At 44.9% G+C, this 21,656-nt stretch overlaps 1 protein-coding gene across 3 annotated transcripts in view; it reads left to right on the forward strand.

Moving 5' to 3' along the window:
- Nisch (nischarin) overlaps positions 1 to 21,656 on the forward strand; it is a 36,556-nt gene that overhangs the window by 2,802 nt on the left and 12,098 nt on the right. For 2 of the 3 annotated variants that reach the window (XM_028787469.1, XM_028787471.1), the window contains exons 3-13: positions 645 to 827; positions 11,703 to 11,751; positions 12,787 to 12,950; positions 13,247 to 13,342; positions 14,710 to 14,805; positions 15,731 to 15,883; positions 16,780 to 16,848; positions 17,227 to 17,412; positions 17,582 to 17,710; positions 19,234 to 19,347; positions 19,658 to 19,769. In XM_028787469.1, the coding sequence (XP_028643302.1) occupies positions 645 to 827; positions 11,703 to 11,751; positions 12,787 to 12,950; positions 13,247 to 13,342; positions 14,710 to 14,805; positions 15,731 to 15,883; positions 16,780 to 16,848; positions 17,227 to 17,412; positions 17,582 to 17,710; positions 19,234 to 19,347; positions 19,658 to 19,769 (1,351 nt within the window). Of the gene's footprint in view, positions 1 to 644; positions 828 to 11,702; positions 11,752 to 12,786; positions 12,951 to 13,246; positions 13,343 to 14,709; positions 14,806 to 15,730; positions 15,884 to 16,779; positions 16,849 to 17,226; positions 17,413 to 17,581; positions 17,711 to 19,233; positions 19,348 to 19,657; positions 19,770 to 20,321; positions 21,403 to 21,656 lie in introns of those variants that run through there. The other variant, XM_028787470.1, reaches the window with a different exon arrangement.

Raw genomic sequence — 21,656 nt, forward strand, 5'->3', positions numbered from 1 at the left:
CTCTTTCTACCATAGAAGCCCCAGGGATTAAACTAAGGTCATCTGGTTCCTTGACCAGATAAGCCATCTCATGAGCTCTATAACTCACTTTAGTAAGCCAGTTCCTTGATACAGCTGGCAAAAGAATTGATTGGTCCTAGGAGTTCAACCCTAATATGAGACAGACTATGGATAGTATATGTAAATTTTGAATTTAAAATTGTCATACATCTTGAATATAAGACAGTCTCCTGAGGAGGATACAAGTTTGAACTTGTCCCATGAAACATATTTTTATTCTCTAATAATCATATTGAAATTGTATTTTCCATTTGCTTTTAGAAAGAGCTGCTTTCTGTGGAGCATTTGTAGTGAGAGTGTCTTAAAGTTACAAACTCCTTTGATTTCCAAACTTCAGGGGCCATAAGCACTACTTCTCTGAATATCCTCAAAGACTAAAGATGGAATTCCTGACTTGGAATTATGTTAGTATTTCCAGTACTACTTGGATTCGAGGCCAGATTCCAGATGCATTAGCTGGAGCACCAATCCTGGCACTGCTACCAACCGTGGTTGCAGAAGATACAGTTGATAGTTGCAGCCTGGCTCTTACATAGATGCAGAGCTTCTAGGTCTGTGGTTGATGTGCTTGTTTTCCCTTACAGCTTGTTGCAGAGAGAAAAATTGACAAAAATCTCCTTCCACCCAAAAAGATAATTGGAAAGAACTCTAGAAGCTTGGTAGAGAAGAGGGAGAAAGATCTGGAGGTGTACCTCCAGACTCTCCTGATGACCTTCCCTGATGTGGCTCCCAGGGTTCTGGCCCACTTCCTGCATTTTCAGCTCTATGTAAGTTCCTTTGGGGCCCTCTGCTTTGCCTGTGAACTTACAGCCACCAAAGCTCAAGTCATAGAACTTGGCTTTAAGGATCCACAGACTGGACCCCGACCCTGAGGTCAGATGATAGAGGGCAGACGGTATAGACTCCCGTTTGTGTTGGTGGGTTACATTCAATTGAACTGGCCATGTATTTTCTCTCTACTACACGACATTTTACTTTGCAAAAAAAAAAAAAAGCCCATGTTTTTTTGTTTGTTTGTTTTTGTTTTGCTTTAGATTTATTTATTTATTTCTTATATGTGAGTACACTGTAGCTGTCTTCAGACATACCAGAAGAGGGCATCAGATCCCATTACAGATGGTTGTGAGTTACCGTGTGGTTGCTGGGAATTGAACTCAGGACCTCTGGAAGAGCAGTCAGTGCTCTTAACCACTGAGCCATTTCTCTAGCCATAGCCCATGGTTTTTAAGGTAGATTTTCCTCAGATGGGTGAGCATGGGGTAGAAATGTGTAATGTCTGGCATACACTTATTATTGTCATGTGGGCTCAGACTCAACACCAACACATTAACAATGGAGTTATTCACTCTTTCCTACTTTTAAGATTATTTTATTTATGTATGGGATGTGTACATGTCAAGTAAATATGTAAACCAGAAGAGGACGTTGGGTTCCCTGGAGTTTGAGTTACAGGTGGGTCCAGGCCATCTAAGGAGCCAAATTTGAATATATATATATATATATATTAACTGCTGAACCATTTCTTCAGCCTGGACTTAGTTATTCTTGATTAAAGAATTGCTGTCCTGGGACTCAAGGCAGACATCCCCACTGGCAGTGTACTGAAGCTGAGAGAAGCATCATAGAGCAGGTCTGCTCTCTCTGCCGGGTAGAGCATGATATGCCACTGCTGACAGAGTAAATCATGCTGAGCAGATGCTTTATCAGTTTGTGACTGTCCAGAGCTACAGAGCAAGACGATGTCTCAAAAATGGTAAGAAGTAAGACATCATTTAGTTGTGAGACCTTAGGAAGGGTAGTTTAGCAAGCAATGTGAAACAAGAATAACAAAAGCTACTAGCAGTCTCCTTCTGGGAGCTGATTCTCAGGAAAGATAGGACAACTGTAAAGGACTCGCGAGCAAAGGTAGTCATGCCGGACACTGAGGACAGTACGGAGAGCACTGGGAGGAAACTTCTTTAAAAAAAAATCAAGCCAAGCCAGGTGTGATGGGACAGACATACCTGCAGTTCTAGCATTTTCCAGACTATACTTGGAAGCCAGCCTGGGCTACACACTTCAAGACTTGTCTTGAGAATCCAAACAAGGCTGGGCATAGTAGCATGTACCCTTTATCCCAGCAGGTAGAAGCAGGCAAATCTCTTAAGTTTGAGATTTGCCAGGGCCACATAATGAGAATCTTGTCTCCAGTCAAACAAACAGAACAACAAAAATGTGGTCAGCCATGCAACTGGACATTATATTGATGGTATAGCTGAGGTCCCATTGTCATGGGAAAATAAGTATGTAAGAACAAGTCCTAGCCATTCAGGCACATGCCTTTGGTCCCAGCACTTGCTAGGCAGAGACAGATGGATCTCTGTTTAAAGCCAGCCTGGTCTACACAGCAAGCTCTAAGCAAGCCAAGGTTACTTAATGACACTCTGTCTCAACCCCTTCCCCACCCCAAAAAATCCATAAAAGAACAGGTTGTAGAACAGTACATAGACTAGGGTTCTTGTTTTATAAGAAAAGGGGTCACATAGAAGTCGTAGTCTATGAAAAACTACATGTAGCAGTTTTCTTTGAGAGATTTTCTGATAACATTTAATATTTAATTATTTTCCCCTTAAATAATGAAGATGGTCTTGTCTTATAGGAAGTAGCTTCTTTAAAATAAATCTTTTTTGAAGTTGCAAAGTAAGACTCGTGGGTCTCGTTTGGTGATTTGGGATGTGCTGATGTGGCTAGTGTCCTGCCACTGAACTTGAAGGGACCATGCAGTTAGAGTGCTTGTATACCAGCTCCAGTTGTAAATGTTTTTTTTTTCTTTGTGTTAGAAAAAATTCTCCCATGCTATGTGAGTCTTTTAAATAAACGTCACAAAACTTCCAATCTCCACTGAAGAATGAAACCTGATAAACATCTCTTTGAAAGTCTGGTTTGTTGCTTAAGTCTGTGTCTTTGGGAAGAGATTTTCCTGGCTGCTTCAGGTTTGCCCAACTCTGAGCTGGGAAAGGCCTGGAATGTTCTTTTTAGTTGGACTTTCCTGCGATAGTCTGGGGCCAGCCTAACTCTAAGTTTTTCTGGTTTAAGCATGGCCTCCAAGCTTTTGAACATACTTGACATTGTTAATGTCAAACATACATCAGTCATATAAATCTGAGGATTTTAAAAGTAATAAACCTGCCATTGAATGAATACAGGGGTTCTCAGCTATGGCACTGCTGTCATTCTGAACTGTGAGGGACTGACCTGTGCTGTTTAGTAGCACCCCTGGCCTCTGTCCACCCGAAGCCATTTTCCTTCCCAGTTCCGTCAACTACAACTCTATGCTCTGGAGGAAACAACACCCATCTTCTGGGGGGACGCTGAGAGAGATAGAGGGTGGGGCAAAAACCATGCAGTTGAGAATCACTGGGTTAGCTCTCCATTTAAAAATAAATTTGAGGGCGGTGGTGGCGCACGCCTTTAATCCCAGCACTTGGGAGGCAGAGGCAGGCGGATTTCTGAGTTCGAGAGTTCGAGGCTAGCCTGGTCTACAGAGTGAGTTCTAGGACAGCCAGGACTACACAGAGAAACCCTGTCTTGAAAAAACCAAAAAAAAAAAAAAAAATTAAAAAATTAAAAAATAAATTTGAACCCACACAGTGTAATAGTAGTCAGCTTTTTTTTTGCAGTTGAGAGGCTCTCTAGGGAATCTTTTCTTAGCCAGTATCTTCCTCAGAGTTGTTCCTGATGTGTCTTGTGTGTGCAGACACTGGATGAGGCAGATGGACACGGAAATCTCTATTTGGCCATGGAGTGAACTATTTACATTTTATTTTGTTAAGACAGGCTCTCACTATATAGACATAGTTGGCATAAGATTTGCTCTGTAGCCCAGGGTGGCCTTGAATTTGTAGTGATCCTCCTGCCTTCCTCCTGAGAACTGCAATTACAGTATATGCCAACATACCTGGCCTTTTGGAGGTGGGGGGTATTTGTTTCAAGAAGGGTTTCTCAGTGCTTTTTTTTTTTGGGGGGGGTTTGATTTTTCGAGACAGGGTTTCTCTGTATAGCCCTGGCTGTCCTGGAACTCACTCTGTAGACCAGGCTAGCCTCGAACTCTCAAACTCAGAAATCCGCCTGCCTCTGCCTCCCAAGTGCTGGGATTAAAGGCGTGCGCCACCACCGCCCGGCTCAAGAAGGGTTTCTCTGTGTAGCCCTGGCTTTCCTGGAAACTCACTTTGTAGATTAATCTGGCCTCAAACTCAGAGATCTACCTGCCTTTGCCTCTCAAGTGCTGGGATTAAGGGTGTGGCATGCCCAGCTCCATACCTGGCTTTTTTGTTGTTTTCTCTTTGTTTAGGAGAATTACTTTTAGATTGAGATATCATTCACATACTATAAAGTTTACCGTTAGTATACAATTCAGTAGTTTCTAGTTGGTTCACAGAGTTGTGAAATGAATACCACTGTCTTAATTCCAAAACACTTAACCCAAGCTGTATCTAGGAGCAGTAACTGTTCCTTTTTTTCCTCCTACCCTTGACAGTTGCTACCTTGCTTTCTGTCCCTGAGTGTGCTTGTTCTCAGTGGTTCATACAACATGTAGCTACTTAATTTATTTCCAGGGTTGATTCATGTTGTAGCATTAAACTTTTAGTCCTTTTATAATTAATATATTCTTCAGTTACACATTTTATCTGTGACTTTTAGTTCCATGGTTTCTATTGCTTATTGACAACCATGGTTTGAAAATGGAAAGTGTAGACTCCAGAAGTTTCATTCTTCATGAGTTTTAAAGTATGTTCCATTCTGAGTGGTGTGGTGAAATCAATCGTTCACAGGATTCGGCACCTTCTCTGGTGTTTCCACGATATGCATGCATCACTTAGTAGCCATCTCAGTTGTCAGATCCCGTGGTACAGTATCACAGTGCCATGCCCAGGTAACTGGCTATGTGAAAATAGCCCAGAGCACCTGAGCCATGATCCTGGAGGCTATTCAGATGTGCCAAAATAGAGCCAAGAAGTGCTTTCAGTAAGTGGAATGGTAAAAGAAAAAGATACTTTGAGAGACCACATTATATAATTTTCATTACAACATTATTTTAATAATTTTATTTTAGATTATTAATGTTTGACTCTGCCTTAGATTAGACTTTTATTGTGTGTTTTTTGTAGGAAAGAATGCAATATATGAGCTGTTGTGAGCATCTGTGGGTTTTAGAGCATGCCCCCTGTGGGTAAGGAGGACTGCTACACCATATTGTGTTTTTCATTCACCATCCCCTTATGTAAGGTGATGAATATATTGTAAGGCCCCCAGTAAAGAACTAAAAACAAGGCTAATGCAAGTCCTACCTATGCATATGCAAATCTTTACTACATATGCAGATCCATTGTTTTTCTGTCTTAGGATAGTACTTATCATGTATTCTAACCATAGCTTTTATAGTTTGAAGGATCACAGCGAAACTAGCAGGAATATCCTCTTCACAATGTCCTGGGCTGAAGATTTGTTTTTAGTGTAGATCTTAACAACTAATTTATCTTCTTATCAAATTAGAAACTTTTCATGATTTGTCATATGGAGTCGCTGTAAGACTTGTCTTTGTCCATCTGAATTCCTGCATGCACAGACTATTCTAAAATCAAGTAAGAGTTACTCACACACACTTGTCTGTACTGTGGTGGCCATGGTGGCTGCTAAGGAACAGTAAGTGATGATATGTTAAGTAGATATGCTGGACAAGGCTGACTCGTGTTCCAGGGAAGCACAGTGAGGCAGCTGGAGGTTTTGTGCTACTCAGAATGATGTATAATTTAAACTTAAAAAATTGTTTATTTCTGGCACTTTCCGTTTAATAATTTTGGACTATAGTTGACTATGAATACCACAGAAAATGAAACTGGATAAAGAAAACCGAGGGAGACTACAGCCTAAGGTTTTCTGTAAGTGTGTGTTTCATACCTACTGGGTGTATACCACCCAGAAGAGGAAGGTGGGCTAGAGGAGCTGCTGACGTTGAGGACGCTCCAGACTGCTGCTCTGGGACATTCTTAGTCACAGTGTGTAGGACCCAGTCTCCCACAGCCTTACTTGCACTGGCACATGTGTTGTCTTGGCCTGTACATCGTGGGAGGGGTGAAGTAGTTTCATCGTGGTTTTTTTGGCTTGCAGTTGCACCATGAGTAATGATGTTGAGATTTTTTTATATGCTTATTTGCCATTTGTATCCTTGGAGAAATGGATTTAAATCCCTTGTCCCTGTAACATCAGGGGTTTGTTGCTGTTGTTTTGTTTGTTTTGAGTTATAAGCATTCTTTATGTATTCTAGATGCTAGACCCTTATCAGAAGTGTGATATGCAAATAACTCATCTTGTTCCATGACTTGTTTTTTTTTTTTTTTTTTATACCTTTTGTTCTTTTTTCTTCTCCTTTTTTTGGGGGGAGGATGGGGCTCACAGATCAAATTTAGGGCCTTTTATACTCCAAACATGGAGTAGTATCATTGAGCTGTGCCCACAGCCTTTCACTTTATTCTGTTGTTTCTTAGGACATGGTATCTATATAGCACAGGCTGGCTTAAAACTATGTAGATGTATTTTACTAGATGTAAAATGTCTGTAGAGGCCGGATGACAGGGCTCAGATTCCTTAGAACTTGAGTTATAGACAGCTGTTAGCTCTGTAGGTGCTAGGAATTGAACCTGGGTCCTCTCCAAGAGCAGGAAGTTTTCTTAATTACAGCATCCTTTGAAGCATATATGCTTTCAGTTTTGATAAATCATCTTTTGTATGTTTTGGTCACGTGTTTTGGGTACCATATCTGAGAAGCTATTGCCTACCAGTGTCATAGGAATTTATATTTTCTCTTACGAATTTTGTTTCACATTTAGGACTCTGACCCACTTTGAGTTCATTTTTATACATGGTATGAAGTGGGGGGTCCAGCTTGATTCTTTCAAAGTATGGATTTTAATGATTAGGGAAAAGCATCCCGCCAGGCGGTGGGGGCGCACGCCTTTAATCCCAGCACTTGGGAGGCAGAGGCAGACAGATTTCTGAGTTTGAGGCCAGCCTGGTCTACAGAGTGAGTTCCAGGACAGCCAGGACTACACAGAGAAACCCTGTTCCCCCCCCCCCAAAAAAAAGGGAATGTATCCTTTCTGTCCCCACCCATCTCTAAAATGGAAGTCTAGGGGATGGGCAGCCTTTGTTTCCTACTCCTGGCTAGCTGCGCTTGTAGCTTCCTAGACTCCCAGGGATAGATCTATCCCAGAACCTCTAGAGACGTTTCAGACCCTGTAGAATCCAGTCTATGGTTTATCACAACCATAACCTTTCTTGGGTAGGAGACTCACAGTGGACTTGGAAATAAACAGAGCCAGGTTTGTCTTCCAGACCTGCTCATTTCACGTTAACTCCAAGTCAGTCGTTTAACTTTTCTGCGCCCTGAACTGCTTTGTGAGCTGGAAGATAATCTGGGACTCTCTGAAGACTCCATAGGATTGCTCCATGAACGTCTGAGGCTTAGAAGAGGGGTGGGTCAGGGCTGATTACGTGTTACCATACTGGGCTGTTCTGTTAGGGAAGGAGACTCAGTTCTCTTCAAAAGTAATGTTTATATCATTTCTTTATATTAAAGCCACTGGCTGTAAACAAAAAAAAAATTCAAATTTGAAATGTAACTGTCTTAGCACTGGCTTTAGATCCATTTTATTCCATTTGTCTTAGTTGAAAGGGCTGTAGGCAATAACAAGCCTGTTTGCTGTGTCTTGGAGCTCTTTTCAAGTTTTATGTGAATCCTTCAATGGGGAATCTTTGCTTAAGATTGACTCACATATAATATGCCTGACTTCTACCAGCTCAAAATAAAAACTAGACAAGCCCCTCGATCCTTAACATATGTATCCAAATCACATCTGGGCGATGGCCTCCGAGGCTTGTTATTAATGCCTGGCCAATGTCCACTGACAGGCACAGTACTTTAGCATGGACCAAGCAGAGGTGTCAGGTCCTGACTAGGTGTTCGTTTGTTAAGATTTGTTTATTTTATGTATGAGTGCTCTATCTACATGTATACCTGTGTGCCACAAGGGGGCATCAGACCCCATTATAGATGCTTGTGAGGCATCATGTGGTTGTTGGGAATTGAACTCAGGATCTTTGGAAAAGCAGCCAGTATTCTTAACTGCTGAGCCATCTCTCCAGCCCCTGATTGCCCTTGGCTGGGATTTCGTTTTGTTTTTGTTTTTTTTCCCTTCTCCCTCTTGCTCCACCCCACTCGCTTCAGCTTGCTTACTCTGGCCCAAAGCCTTATGTAAGTACACTGTAGCTGTCTTCAGACACACCATAAGAGAGCATCAGATCTTATTACAGGTGGTTGTGAGCCACCATGTGGTTGCTGGGATTTGAACTCAGGATCTCCAGAAGAGCAGTCAGTGGTATTAACTGCTGAGCCATCTTGCCAGCCCTGGCTAGGGGGTTTTAAGTAAGTATTAGCATATGTATTTGGGGGTATACTTGCAGCTAAGCTCTGTGTCTACATGGTGTTTATATGAAGCCCAAAGGGGAGGTGTAGCTAACGTAGAATGCTTATCTAGAATGAGAAAGACCCTGGGTTCCATCCCAGAACAACAGATTTTTTAAAGCTCTGTAAGAGAGCAAGAAAGAGAGAGGAGAGGAAGAGAGAGAAGGGGGAGAGAGAAAGAGAGAGAGAGACAGAGAGAGAGACAGAGGGAGAAAGACAGAGGGAGAAAGACAGAGGGAGAAAGACAGAGAGAGAGAGAGAGAGAGAGAGAGAGAGAGAGAGAGAGAGAGAGAATATCTTTTCCTTGAGAGTACACACAATCCTAGTCCTTGGAATTCTATAATATATGTTATTTTACAGTTTGTGTCACCCCAAAGCACTTCAAGTCCCTTCAGCACAAATATAATATGCTATATAGAGAACTACCTACCTGTCTCCACAGGTGACCCAACATGGGAGTCCATAGCTCAGGACTGTCACCCCTGCCCTGTTTCTTCCTGTCCCAGAGAGATGCCTGACTCTGTATTCCTTTACCCAGGTGCAGTTTGACCAGAGGAGGCTAGTGTTCTAGGTTTGCAGGCTGAGGAATTTCTGTGTTCCTCTGGTTTAGGCTCTCTCCTAAGATGAAGGTCAGTCTGAGGAAGTCTGAGGGCAACAGGGTGCTCTTCCTGTGCCCTGAGTGGGGAGAGTGTTACAGTTTGCTTTCAACGTTCTTCAGAAATTAAAGTACTAGCTCTTGGCCCCTCATATTAACTCTCTCTGTGTTTTCTGGAAACTCCAGCCCTGTCTCCTTAGCAGGGCTGATATTCATCATGAGTCTGTCTCTGTTCTGTCTGAATCAACACCAGTTGCCCAAAGAAATACACCATGAAAGGGGAGGACCGTGTTGATGACAGGGCAGAGAGACAGGCTTCCTGTGCCTATGCAATGCCTGAGTGGCCTAGGGAGCTGAGGGAAGTGGAGGCTAGCAGCCCCGGGAACGTCAGACTCCAGACTCCAGGAGGATGAGAAGTAGAGTACTGTTTTCAGAAGTGCATGGGAGACTTGTTTGTGGTCAGTCCAAGCTTTTCCCTGGCTGAGTTCAGATCCTTACATCTGCCAGGGGAAACTGATGTGCATAGGAGGTTGTGAGACTGAGGTTGAGCTTCCTAGAACTGTAGCCTCTGCTAGCTGGCAGCCTGTTTCTCTGCTGGCTGTTTACATTTTGACCCATAGCCCTAACTCTAACACAGCTGTGATGGCTTTTTGTACACTGAGGGATGAGGTGGCAGAGAAATAATTCTTACCTTATATAGAAACTGAATAAACACAACCTTTAAAGATCATAAAAGGTCAAGAAAATAAAACAGGAAAATATTCTTGGAGTGGAAGAAGAGATCCTTGCAATTACAAAGGAAAAGAATTAGAAGTTAAACATAAAAATGAAAAACCTCACTATGTTAAGAAAACTACCTTGATCAAAGGACAACTAGGCCAGAGGAAACGCTTCCTGTATATAAATAACCATTAAAAGTGCTACCAGCAGCTGGGCTCCTGTCTATCCCAGCTACTTGGGAGGCTGAGGCAGAAGGATTCTGAATTTGAACCCAACCAGGTAACTTAGTGAGATTCTATCTCAAAACACAAAAAGGTTGGTTGCCATAGCTCAGTGTAAAGGCTCTAGGTTCAGTTCCCAGTATTTGATGGGCGTATCTGTGATTTGTAAGACTATGAATAAGAGACAGTGAGTTCTGAGAAAAACAGGAACAGGACTCCCTGTCCCCTATAGCTAGGCGCTGTAAATACGTAAATTGTGTGTCCTAGTGGCAGCAGTGTTCCTGTGAGTGGTGAGGGGTTATTTATACCTGCCATCTGGGCTTGTTTACAAAAAGACCTGTGTACTGCCATCTGCTGGTTCAATTGTTTACCTGTGGGAGGTGGGGCTAAAGGTTTTGATGGGGGTCTGCAAACCACATGATTGTTTTGTTTTAGGTTTTTAGAATTTTATGTATATGAATGGATTTTTTGGCAAGTATGTATATATATCATGCCTGTGTCTGGTGTCTGAGGTTAGAAGAGATTCCTAAAACTGGAATATGATCCTAAAATTGGCTCAAAACCGATGATTGTGAGCTACCAAGTCATGGGTACAAACCCAAGCTCCCTAGAAGAATAGCCAGTGCTGTTAACCACTGAGCTGTCTCTAGGCCCACAATTGTTTTGAGTGTAGAGGTTATGTACAGGGGGGGACCAAGATTGAGTGCTGGAGTGTAGCCTTACTAGTTTATAGCCATATGAAATTGGGGTGTCCCTAAAGCTCTCTGCCTGTGTTTGCTCATCTGTGTAACATGGTGCAATGTAGCAAACAGGTCCTCTGGTAGGGCAGTGGGAGAAGTCAGCGAGCCGGAACCTACCGAGTACTCAGGCACTGTTTGTGTGAGCTAGCACCCAGCATGCCAGCTGTCATTGTGAGAGAACACTAGTCCTTGCCATGTCTCCTTAAGGCATTGCATCATTTGAAAACCCTTGCCACATTGTTCTAGTGACCCAGGGGCTTTGTGGTACTGCTGTGACTCTGGAAGGGATGTGCACAGGAAAAAAGGTGTGTACACTCTTTTTAAGAAATGTCTGACAGGAAAGAAGGTGGCTGTTCCTTTCTCCGAGTCAGTTTAGGGAGATGATGGCTCTCCAGTCAACCCTTGGCATTGGTCAAGCTTTGTTGACTAGAGGGCCGCAGCACGCCCTGCCATGCCTGTGCAGACCATTCAGATGCCCATAGATTGGGAATACTTGGTCCTGTATCTAAGCTCCTTGCTTTGTTCTAGGTTTTCTTCCACCTCTAGCTTGTTCCCCATCTAGCAGCTGTGTCCTGCTAGCTACCTGCAGGCCATGCTGCTCGAGGATAGGCATGATACAACCCAACACAAAACACTAACTCACTCAGAACATCATCAGATGTTTCTTGTGATTGTATTGTTACTTGATTGTGTAGTTCTCAAGTGTGAGTTTTGTAAGTGACAGTGTCTTACTGAAGTGTCAAAGATTGGACACTCCTGAGATCTAGAGTTGGCCCTCCAGGAGCAGACTGAGCAGATAGCATGCTGTGTGGTATTCCAGGGATGGGCAGGTAGATGTCTAACTACAGGGCTTGTTTTCTCCACAGGAAATAAATGGTATCACTGCAGCACTGGCTGAAGAACTCTTTGAAAAAGGTACATAGCCATTGGTCATTGAAATGCTGGGGGCCATTTGCCTAATCTAGTAGGTAGCTAAAGGCTCAGAATAGCACCAAACTCATCTGTTAGGTCCTATCCAGGTCCTACCTCCTTGAAGGTGTCAAGTCCCTGGCCCTGGTCCCCAACCTGGTAGTCTGCCCACCTACTTGCCCTGCAGGTGAAGATCTATAGTCCTTCATTCTTAAGATTCCTTATTAGCATTATTTTGTCTTCTTACTATTATTATGGGTGTGTGTATGTGAGTACATGTGTCACAGCGCACATATGGAGATCAGAGGACAACTTGGTAGAGTCAGTTCTCTCCTTCCACCTTTATGTAGGTTCTGGGAATCAAACTCAGGTAGCCAGGCTTGTATAAGGTGAGTGTCTGGGACTCACCCAAGTCTCAGGATCTATTTCCAAGCCATGTGGGGTGTTGAAAGGTGGCTGGCATGCTGCCATCTTGCACCTGATTTGTCCTTGCTTGGAAGTGTTCAGAGTGCAAGTAGAAGTCAGTCTTGGGTCACGGTCTTGCAGAGAATATATTAACAGTAGCTGACATGTAGTGAGCAACCCCTGCCAACACTCTTCCATGTAGCTTTCACTGCGCTCCCTGAAGTAGAGGAAGGATGCTAGTGGTCAGAGGCCCAGAAATCTGATAGAAGAAGCAGTTTAAGGACAAAACGCTGGCATCTTAATTGACCTTAGTCTCTGCATATTAGGGGGTGCAGTGTAGTGGTACCCAGAGCACTGCCTTTCTCAGCCTTATCTTGGCTCAGTCAGTGGCTTAGATCTGTACTCACAACACATCCCTCCTTTCTCATTATGTGTCCAGGACTGCCCTGTGCCCAGTGTGAGCTCCAAAGGGCTGCTCTTCTGTGCTTAAGACTGTAGCTTTACATAGTGGGTGGGTGCATGTCATAGGTGCTTGCTGCATGCTTATTGACTGTTGGCTTGATGCTTACGATGCCCTGGCTGTACAACAGGCTGGGACTGGGGCTGGACACTTACCTTTCGGTTTGACTGTTACAGGAGAACAACTTCTAGGAGCCGGTGAGGTCTTTGCCATCAGGCCTTTGCAGCTCTATGCTGTCACAGAGCAGTTGCAGCAGGGAAAGCCTACTTGTGCCAGCGGTGATGCCAAGACTGACCTTGGACACATCCTAGACTTCACCTGTCGCCTTAAGTACCTTAAGGTAAAGATGCAGTAGCTTAGTTGTGGAGAATCACTCAGTTGGCTGTCGGTTCTGACAGCTTACTAGCTGGCAGTGTGTGGCAGAGACAGGGCTTAGGGTGTTCAGTGGATAAAAGGGACCTAGTATTCTTGATACTGTGCTTCTGCGTGTGAGCACCAGGAGGCATCACGGCCCACTGTCTCAGTACTGTTGAAGTGGCCAAAACTTTTGAGTTTGACATCTGTTGCCACAGTGACCCAAACGTGCAAATGGGGAAGGTATTCGCATTCCTAATTTAAATCCATCTTTGGCCTCAGGTTTCTGGCACAGAAGGACCTTTTGGGACCAGCAATATTCAGGAGCAGCTCCTGCCCTTTGATCTTTCAATATTCAAGTCTCTTCACCAGGTGGAGGTAAGGTCATGGCTGCTGGTGAGCAGGCAGGGCTGGGCCCTGCACAGCAGTGTCTCGCACCTATTGTCTGTATGTAGGAATGGTTGTGATAGCAAGTGGTAGGTACTTTCATATGTGGCAATAGATTGGCAGATTCTATCCAAGTAAATCAAGGCCCTCTAAAAACAGAAAGGATTCCTTTTCTGACTTTAGCTGGTTGCTGGCCTCCATCCCTGTTGTAGGCAACAGGAAGTATTAGATATGCACAGCACCAGAGCCTAGTCCTTCTGACCTCCAGTGGAGTCAGGGACAAGTGTTACTCAGGTAGAAGTCACAGAAATCATCCCAAGGGCCAGACAGAGAGAGGCAATTCCAATTCTTTGTTTTCCAAGTCAAAGGGCCTTGAAGGCTCTTTGCCCTCTAGGGTACCACACCTAATAAGAAATGCCTTATCTTACTTCCCACTGAATTCTGGTTCTTAACACTAATTTCATTATTTTTTAAATGAAGGAATTAGTAATGAACTATAAAAGCTGTTTTAAACCATGTGTTTCCTGAGCTTAGCTCTTCTGTTCAGCCTTGTACTCTGTGTCCATGTATACTCCATCAAGTCTCCCCAGCTGTTTTGTGAAATAGAGATGCTTTCCTTCTGTTTACAATCAAGGAAACTGAGGCTTAGGAAGATAAGGAGGTTTGGCCAGGAGACTGAATTGACTGAACTCCAGAAGCCTGCTCCCATTGACCTGTTCTTACCCAAGGACAGCTGGGAAGGCAGAAGAGATAGATGCTCTGTGTACTGTGGAGGAAACCCCTTGTTCTCCAGCTCTGATTCCTAGGTCCAACCTTTTCTGTTTACTTGGCAAGCCCAGATGTCCTTTAACCAAGGAAACAGAATTTGTGTCTCTTAATGAATGTGAGAGTCCAATTTTGAGATAGGGTCTCACTGTGTAGCTCTGGCTGTCCTGGAACTCACTGTACAGATGAGACTGGCCTTGAACTCACAGAGATATGCCTCCCTCTGCTCCTGAGTGCTGAGATCAGAGGTGTTTGAGACTGCCTAGCTAAATGCCTTTCTTACTAGATGCTTAAAACAGTTAATCTGCTCAGTAGCACTGGGGAATAAAAAAGGCCAAGGTTGGTTGGTTGTGACAGGGTTTCTCTGTGTAGCCCTGGCTGCCCTGGAATTTTCTCTGTAGACCAGGCTGGCCTTGAACTTAGAGATTCACCTGCCTCTGCCTCCTGAGTGCTAGAATTAAAGGTGTGGACGACCACCAGGCTGAAAGAGGCCAAGTTTTGAGTCACCTCTTATCAAAAGAATGCCTGGGGTTTCCTGGGGTTTCCAAGGCTTCAAGATGCCATTTCTGAGACACAGCTGTTCTTCGTTCCAGATAAGTCATTGTGATGCCAAGCATATCCGAGGGCTGGTCACCTCCAAGCCAACTTTAGCCACAATGAGTGTTAGATTCTCTGCAACCACCATGAAGGTGAGATCTGCCTTTGTGTTTTTCTGCCTGGGGCCTGGCCTGTGGGCTCAGCCTTTGTCAGTGTACCTGATAGAATTTCCTCTGAGCCCAGAAGCCCTGGCTTAGCCCTTATTTGTCTCTTATCTGCCATGGACTTGAAGAGGAAGATGAGGCTTAGAAGGGTTGGGCCCCAGCTGCTAATGTCAGAAGTTTCTTTTATCGTTATGTGGATATCATCATAATAATGTTAAAATTCTCCCTTAGTATAGAGACCATATATTGTAGTAAATTTTATGACTTAGGCATCTGCTCAAAATTTGGGTTTATTGAAAATTCTTTCTCCTAAGGCCACTAGCTGAGAGGAAGAAGCTGTAGGGAGAACAAAGTGTAGCTGCCTTGTCCCTTGGGAGGTATTCCTTGCCGTGTGGATAAAGGAACCCAGGCTGATCCCTAAGAAGATGTCTTGTAGGCATCAAAAGTCAAACCAGGGAGAACTGCCTCCCTCTCCTTTGGTGATCGATGCTCTGTGCTGTTACTCTCCTCTCAGCCATGATTCTTTCCCTGTGAAGTCATGGCTAAGGGATTTGCTGTCCACAGGAGAGACCATTCTGAAAGCATGGTTGCCTGGCAACACCATGAATTAGCCCTTCAGTCTCTGCTGGTTAAGCCAGGAAAGATATCACTCTATAGCAGAGGCCCGTGAGAACTTGACTGGCATTTATTCTTGAAGTCACAGGGCCAGAACATACTCAAGCTGCTGGTATGCTAAGCCTTTCAGTTATTTCACAACTGTTCAACGACACATAAACCAAAGGCCTTTTAGTGCAAGCTCATTTCCACATGCTAAATATGCTCCAGCTCTTCCTTAAATTTTGCAACTATAGCATGTTCTACTTAATGTTGCGTGAGGGCCCAAATGTGGTGCTCAACAGATGTTCTTATGCAGGAAGTTCTTGTTCCTGAAGCCTCAGAATTTGATGAGTGGGAGCCTGAAGGCACAACCCTCCTTGGCCCTGTGACTGCTATCATCCCAACATGGCAAGCACTAACTACTCTGGACCTGAGCCATAACAGCATCTCTGAGATCGACGAATCTGTGGTATGATTGTAGCAGCCTCCCAAGGCTTCAGACTGCCCAGACCCTAGGAATGGCTACTATAATTTGACCTTTTTCTGAAGGCTTCACCAAAAACCTATATTCAGTATTCTATACATTGTTTGTAGTTTTAAAATTAAATTTCAAAACGAGAATATTTTAAAATGGTGAGTTGATTCATAAAACCAAGTGAAGAATTATGAACTATGCATACATTTAATATAGCCATGGTAAGTGATAATTTTCAGTCCTAAGAAATAGCAGAAAACTCATTCCCTAGAGTACAGGTGTGCCTATGTTAGAATGACATTCCAAAGGCCTTAAGTGTGGTTCTTAGCCAGGCAGTGGTGGTGCACGCCTTTAATCCCAGCACTTGGGAGGCAGAGGCAGGCGGATTTCTGAGTTCGAGGCTAGCCTGGTCTACAGAGTGAGTTCCAGGACAGCCAAGGCTATACAGAGAAACCCTGTCTCGAAAAACCAAAAAAAAAAAAGTGTGGTTCTTAGCTGGCAATGTTGGTGTATGCCTTTAATCCAGACACTCAGGAGGCAGAAGGATCTCTGTGAGTTTTGAGGCTGGCCTGGTCTACAGAGAGAGTTCTAAAACAGAGAAACTCTGCCTTGAAAAACCAATAATAATAATAGTGTGATTCCTTTTGTACTCTATGGTAGTGGGCAGGGTTGAAAAAGAACATGCTCCTTTATCTCTCTGGGAATTACCATTTGTATTACTTAAGCCACTTGTTCTATCCAAATTGTGGATTCTTTTGAATTTCTGCTGATTGGACAGTGGGAGGTATCAAGGAGAAAAACTGCTGGCTGGAAATGCATGTTCAGTCACCAGGTACATGGACTGTGTACAGCCTCCTTGAGTAATGCTGAACATTCTTTTCTTTCATAAGAAACTGATCCCAAAGATTGAGTACCTGGACCTGAGTCACAATGGAGTACTAGTTGTGGACAACCTGCAGGTATAATCTCTAGGGACTTTTTCTCCAGGTCCAGAGGCTAAAGAAGCAGTGTACCCGAGGGGGTGGTAAATATGGGGGCCATTGCCTGCCTTTTAGGCTTCCAGGGATGCACAGACTGTTGCTCTAGCTCCCAAGTGTCAGTAAGGCTCAGTGCATGCAAACTGAGTGTGATGATGATAGGCAGGCTGATTTTCAGGACACTCCTCTAACCTGTCTTCAGGGGATACCAGCAGGTTATGGCATGGGGAAGAGAGAAGAGGGCCTTCCTTCTCAGCTGTTGTCAGAGCACTTATACGCTGGTCCAGTTGGTCTAAAGGGCACAGTGAGCTCTCTGGAGGACTGACCTCTGCTGCCACCCTGTTTCTCCTGCTAATACAGCACCTGTACAACCTTGTGCACCTTGACCTGTCCTACAACAAGCTCTCCTCCCTGGAAGGCGTACACACTAAACTGGGCAATGTCAAAACCCTAAACCTGGCGGGCAACTTCTTAGAGAGTCTGAGCAGTCTGCACAAACTCTACTCCCTGGTTAATCTGGACCTCAGAGACAACCGAATTGAGCAGGTGAGCCCCACTCCGGAGGGCCTTGAGGATCTAGGATTGCTGGACCTTATTGTTTATTATTTTAAAGAAAAGAAAACCAATAGAATTCTGTTCACTCAAAAGCAGCTATCAGTATAGTCTGTTGCTGAGATGTTAGAAGACAGGGCCAAATGGCACTGATGTCTTGCAGTTGGATGAGGTCAAGAGCATAGGCAGCCTGCCGTGTCTGGAGCGTGTGGCTTTGCTGAACAACCCTTTGAGCATCATCCCTGACTACCGAACCAAGGTTCTTTCCCAGTTTGGAGAACGAGCCTCTGAGGTAAGCCCCAGAACCAGTAGCAGAGCTCAGAGAGACTGGTAGGGTAAATCCAGTCTGTCTGCAAAAGCAAAGCAAGGTAAGGCTGTCCACTCAGCCCTTGTCTGCTTCTGAGGGATGTCTGCTTTTTAGGTCTTCACGTCCACTACTCCCTATGAGAGTACTCCCTGGGGTTCCCATTTCTCTCCCATCAGTTGCTTATTCCCTGCAGTCTTCCTGTGTGCCAGAACTTCAGGCTAGGAGGGCTTCAGGAACACTTAGGCACAAAAGGATTGTTTTCAACTCTTAAAAACTACATTGGAAGCTGGGCAGTGGTGGTTCACAACTTTAATCTCAGCACTCAGGAGACAGAAGCACACAGATCTCTGTGAGTTCAAGGCCAGTCTGATCTACAGAGCAAGTTCCAGGACAGCTAGGGCTATACAGAGAAATCCTATTTCAAAAAACAACAGTAACAATGATAAAAATAACATTGGATATTTTAGGCAAGGGGCCTAGAATAAGATGTCTAAAATTATATGTAAGATTTTTATTTAATTTATGTAAGATGCCTGAAATTATCAGTTTCTTGGGCAGCTAGTTACCCTGGTGCTTAACTATAAGCATTGAGATTTTTCTTTTCTTTACTGTGTCAGTCTAGTCTGTCTGCTGCCTACTGGCTCTGACTGTACAGGTGCCACCATGCTAACTGAGCAGGTCCTTATCAGGTATGCTCCTTCCCCTCAGCCTGCAGCAGGCTTTATTTCCAATCTCTCACAGTCCTTAGAACCCATTTTCTTCAGATCCCAGGCCAGAAGACACTGAGATTCTGTTTGCATCTCTCTCCAGCCTTCTCTGTCCCCACCAGGTATCACTTTGTCCACATTGTCCCTAAAACAGTTATTATAAGATAACATCTCTTGCTGGAGATGATTGTTTATGCCTGTAATTCCAGAACTCAGGATCTGAGGCAGAAGGGTTGCCCATGAGTTCAAGGCCAGCCTGGGTGACAGAGTGAAACCCTATCTATATATTAATTGATTAATTAATTAACCAATTAATTAAAGGAAAGCCTTCCTGGCTCCACAGTGTCTGCATGTGTCTGGTGCTTTGGGGTGTCCTTCAGGTGGCCTTTCTGCCCGCATGCCAGTCCACAGCTCTCCCCACTTACCCAGAATGGGGCTCCTATTCAGTGTATCTTTACCCCTGTAGTCCCTTATCCACAAAGTTCTTTTCTTGTTCTTTGACAGTTCTAAGCTCTGCCTATAAGTGGGAACTCAGTACATTCACTCCCTTCTCTTGGTTCCCAAGAGGCTTCTGCCCCTCTTAGTGGAGAGGGTCTCCTTAAGATCTGTTGGGCAATGTGGGATCTTCACGGGCCATCTACGGTGGTTCCACTACTTGTGGTGGTGAGGAGTCTCTCTTCAGTCCCCAGTATCCTCTTGAGGTCTGTAGTGTACTCAAACCCAGTCTTCACCAGGATCCCACCATTCTCCCAATATGCTCTGCCAGTCTCCATACTATAAACGACTTTCTGGATTCTGTAGATCTGTCTAGATGATGTCACAACCACAGAGAAAGAGCTGGACACTGTGGAAGTGCTGAAGGCAATCCAGAAAGCCAAAGACGTCAAGTCCAAACTGAACAGCATGGAAAAGAAGGTGAGCGTTTGAGGGATCTAGCCAAGAATGGAGCTTCGCTTGGGGAACTGAGCCATGGACTCACTCCCTCAGGGATCTCTGAGCATTAGTGTCCCATGCCCCACTCCCTACCCCTGCCTGTGAAACCTTAGACTGGGTCCTCAGATGTGCTTTGGAATGGTAATGGTACTTTTTATGTGACTTGTGAGATCATTGTCAACATCCTTTGGTTGGGAGAATGTTGAGCTCTTTCCTGCACATCCCTGGCCTTAGCGAGTCTGTTCTTCCTGTACCTTTTTCCCTCCTGGATTTACTGAATACTCTTCCTCAGGTTGTTGAGGACTACCGGCTCCCACCTGCTCCCTGCATCAGATCCAGCAACTCCTCCTCTGCTACAGCTCCCGCCTCAGCCTCCCTGCCTCAGCCTATCCTCTCTAACCAAGGTAATCATGAACAGGTCTTGCTCCCAGCTGAGCTGCTCAGTTCTGCCTGGACCATAGGCAGGGCTGTGCTTGAGACAAATGCTGGCACCTGCTTCCTAAAGGCTCGGGCACAGGGAGGGTGGCACTTTTTGCAGGCTGGCTCCTTGGGTGGCACATGGCAGGGAGGTGCCTGGCCGGAATTCAGCACTGTTGTTCGCTTAGTGAGGACCCCCCTATCCCTATATGATGTCCAGTTCCTATAGGGTACCATGGGGGTGTTGGAGAGAACTGAGCAGGCTCAGGCTGTTGACTCATACGGATCCATTCCCCTGTGGCCATCATGGGCAGGTCAGCTTCTAGAAAGTCAGGCCTTGTTTGGGCCCTTGACCCCTGAATGGAAAGCTTTTATTGTTGTTGTGATGCCTTTGTTGCACTCAAGGTATAGCCAAACCCCAAAATACTGCATTTATGGGACCAAGAGCTGCCTGTCCCCATGGACCTGTGGAAGAACAGTCCTTTTCACCTGCCCATTGTTTGTGAGCATTTTCAAAGGGCTTTCACCTCTGAACCCAGGCACCCTCGGAGATGAGTGAGTGAACCAGGTGCCATGAGCGTGGCTGCCGGCCTGGCCCCGACGGAAGAGGGGCAGGTGTGCCGTCCCAAGTGGAGCTGAGGCTCGGGACACAGGAAAGAACGCCACCCGCCCAGGCTCCTGGAGACGCAGAACTTGGTGTGAGGTCTTGGGAAACTAGTTTGGCCCTAGGTTTTAAGAGCCAGAAATATATTTCTACTCCTTAATCTGGTGACCCCACTGGAGGAAACTTATCTAGAGAGGGCTAAGATGCTGGGGAAAGGGAAGTCCTCCCTACTAGCAGACCCAGACTGTGGTCTGCACATCAGGAGGGCAGGGAAAGACGGCTATATCCCAGAACCCTCTACAGCAGTCCTGTCAGGGAGAGAAGACTGAGCTGCAAAAGAGACAACACTTGCTTATTATGTTGAAGCAAAAGCCCAGAGCACAACAGCCCGAGTCACAGCTGCGATGTACAGAGAAGTCATGAAAGCAGAATGGTAGAGCTAGGTGCCAACACATTTACCCATTAGCTTTGTCAAACTTCTGACGAAAGTTTTTATTTTTTATTTTTTCATAAAAGAGGAAGAAAGTTTGAGTCTCTGTGAGAAAGTTTCCCTGACCTCTCTTTAGATCCCCACAGTATTAATGATACTACATAGAAAGCATGCAACCATAGACTTCTGGGGACAGGCCAGTAGGTCCAGAACGTAACCTGTTGTAGCATTTGTTCAATCAGTGTGTGTGGATGAGTGCATGGGTGCTGTGTGCATGCATGGATGCATGGGTGCTGTGTGCATGCGTGAGTGTGTGGACAAGCAAGTGAAGAGCAAGTTGGCCAAGAGCAGGTCCTGGCTAGGCAGGAGGAATGGGTGTCTCCTCCAGGCCACAACTGCCAATAGCCACTGTACCTTGAGGTATTGAAGTCTCTGCAGCAGCCTGGGGCAAGCTTCATCTACTCGTTCCTTGCTGCCCCTTCACCCCTGGGTGCTCTGTAGTCTGCCCCTCCTTTCCCAGTCATTGGACACTGAGAGATGTTGTCCCATATTTACACCTCTTGTAAATAAAACTACAGTGGATGTCTGTGTGTGCACATCTTTTTCCTTTGGGTGAGAAATGACAAAGGTCAGACCCCTGTCTGAGGATTCCTGGTGTCCCCTATCCCATCTGCTGAGTGGCCCTTTCTGACCACTTGTTTGTACAGGCCATGGTCCAGGAAGGAAGTGGACAGACTGTCCTGTCTGCATTTCCTCATGCCCAAACAAGGCTGGAGGGTGTGGGGGTAGTGGCAAGAAAAATACGGATTTTTTTTTTTTGGGGTCCACCCAAATGTGAAA

This window comes from Grammomys surdaster, unplaced genomic scaffold (assembly GCF_004785775.1).
Source record: "Grammomys surdaster isolate TR1022 unplaced genomic scaffold, NIH_TR_1.0 125669, whole genome shotgun sequence".
Classification (NCBI taxonomy): Eukaryota; Metazoa; Chordata; class Mammalia; order Rodentia; family Muridae; genus Grammomys; species Grammomys surdaster.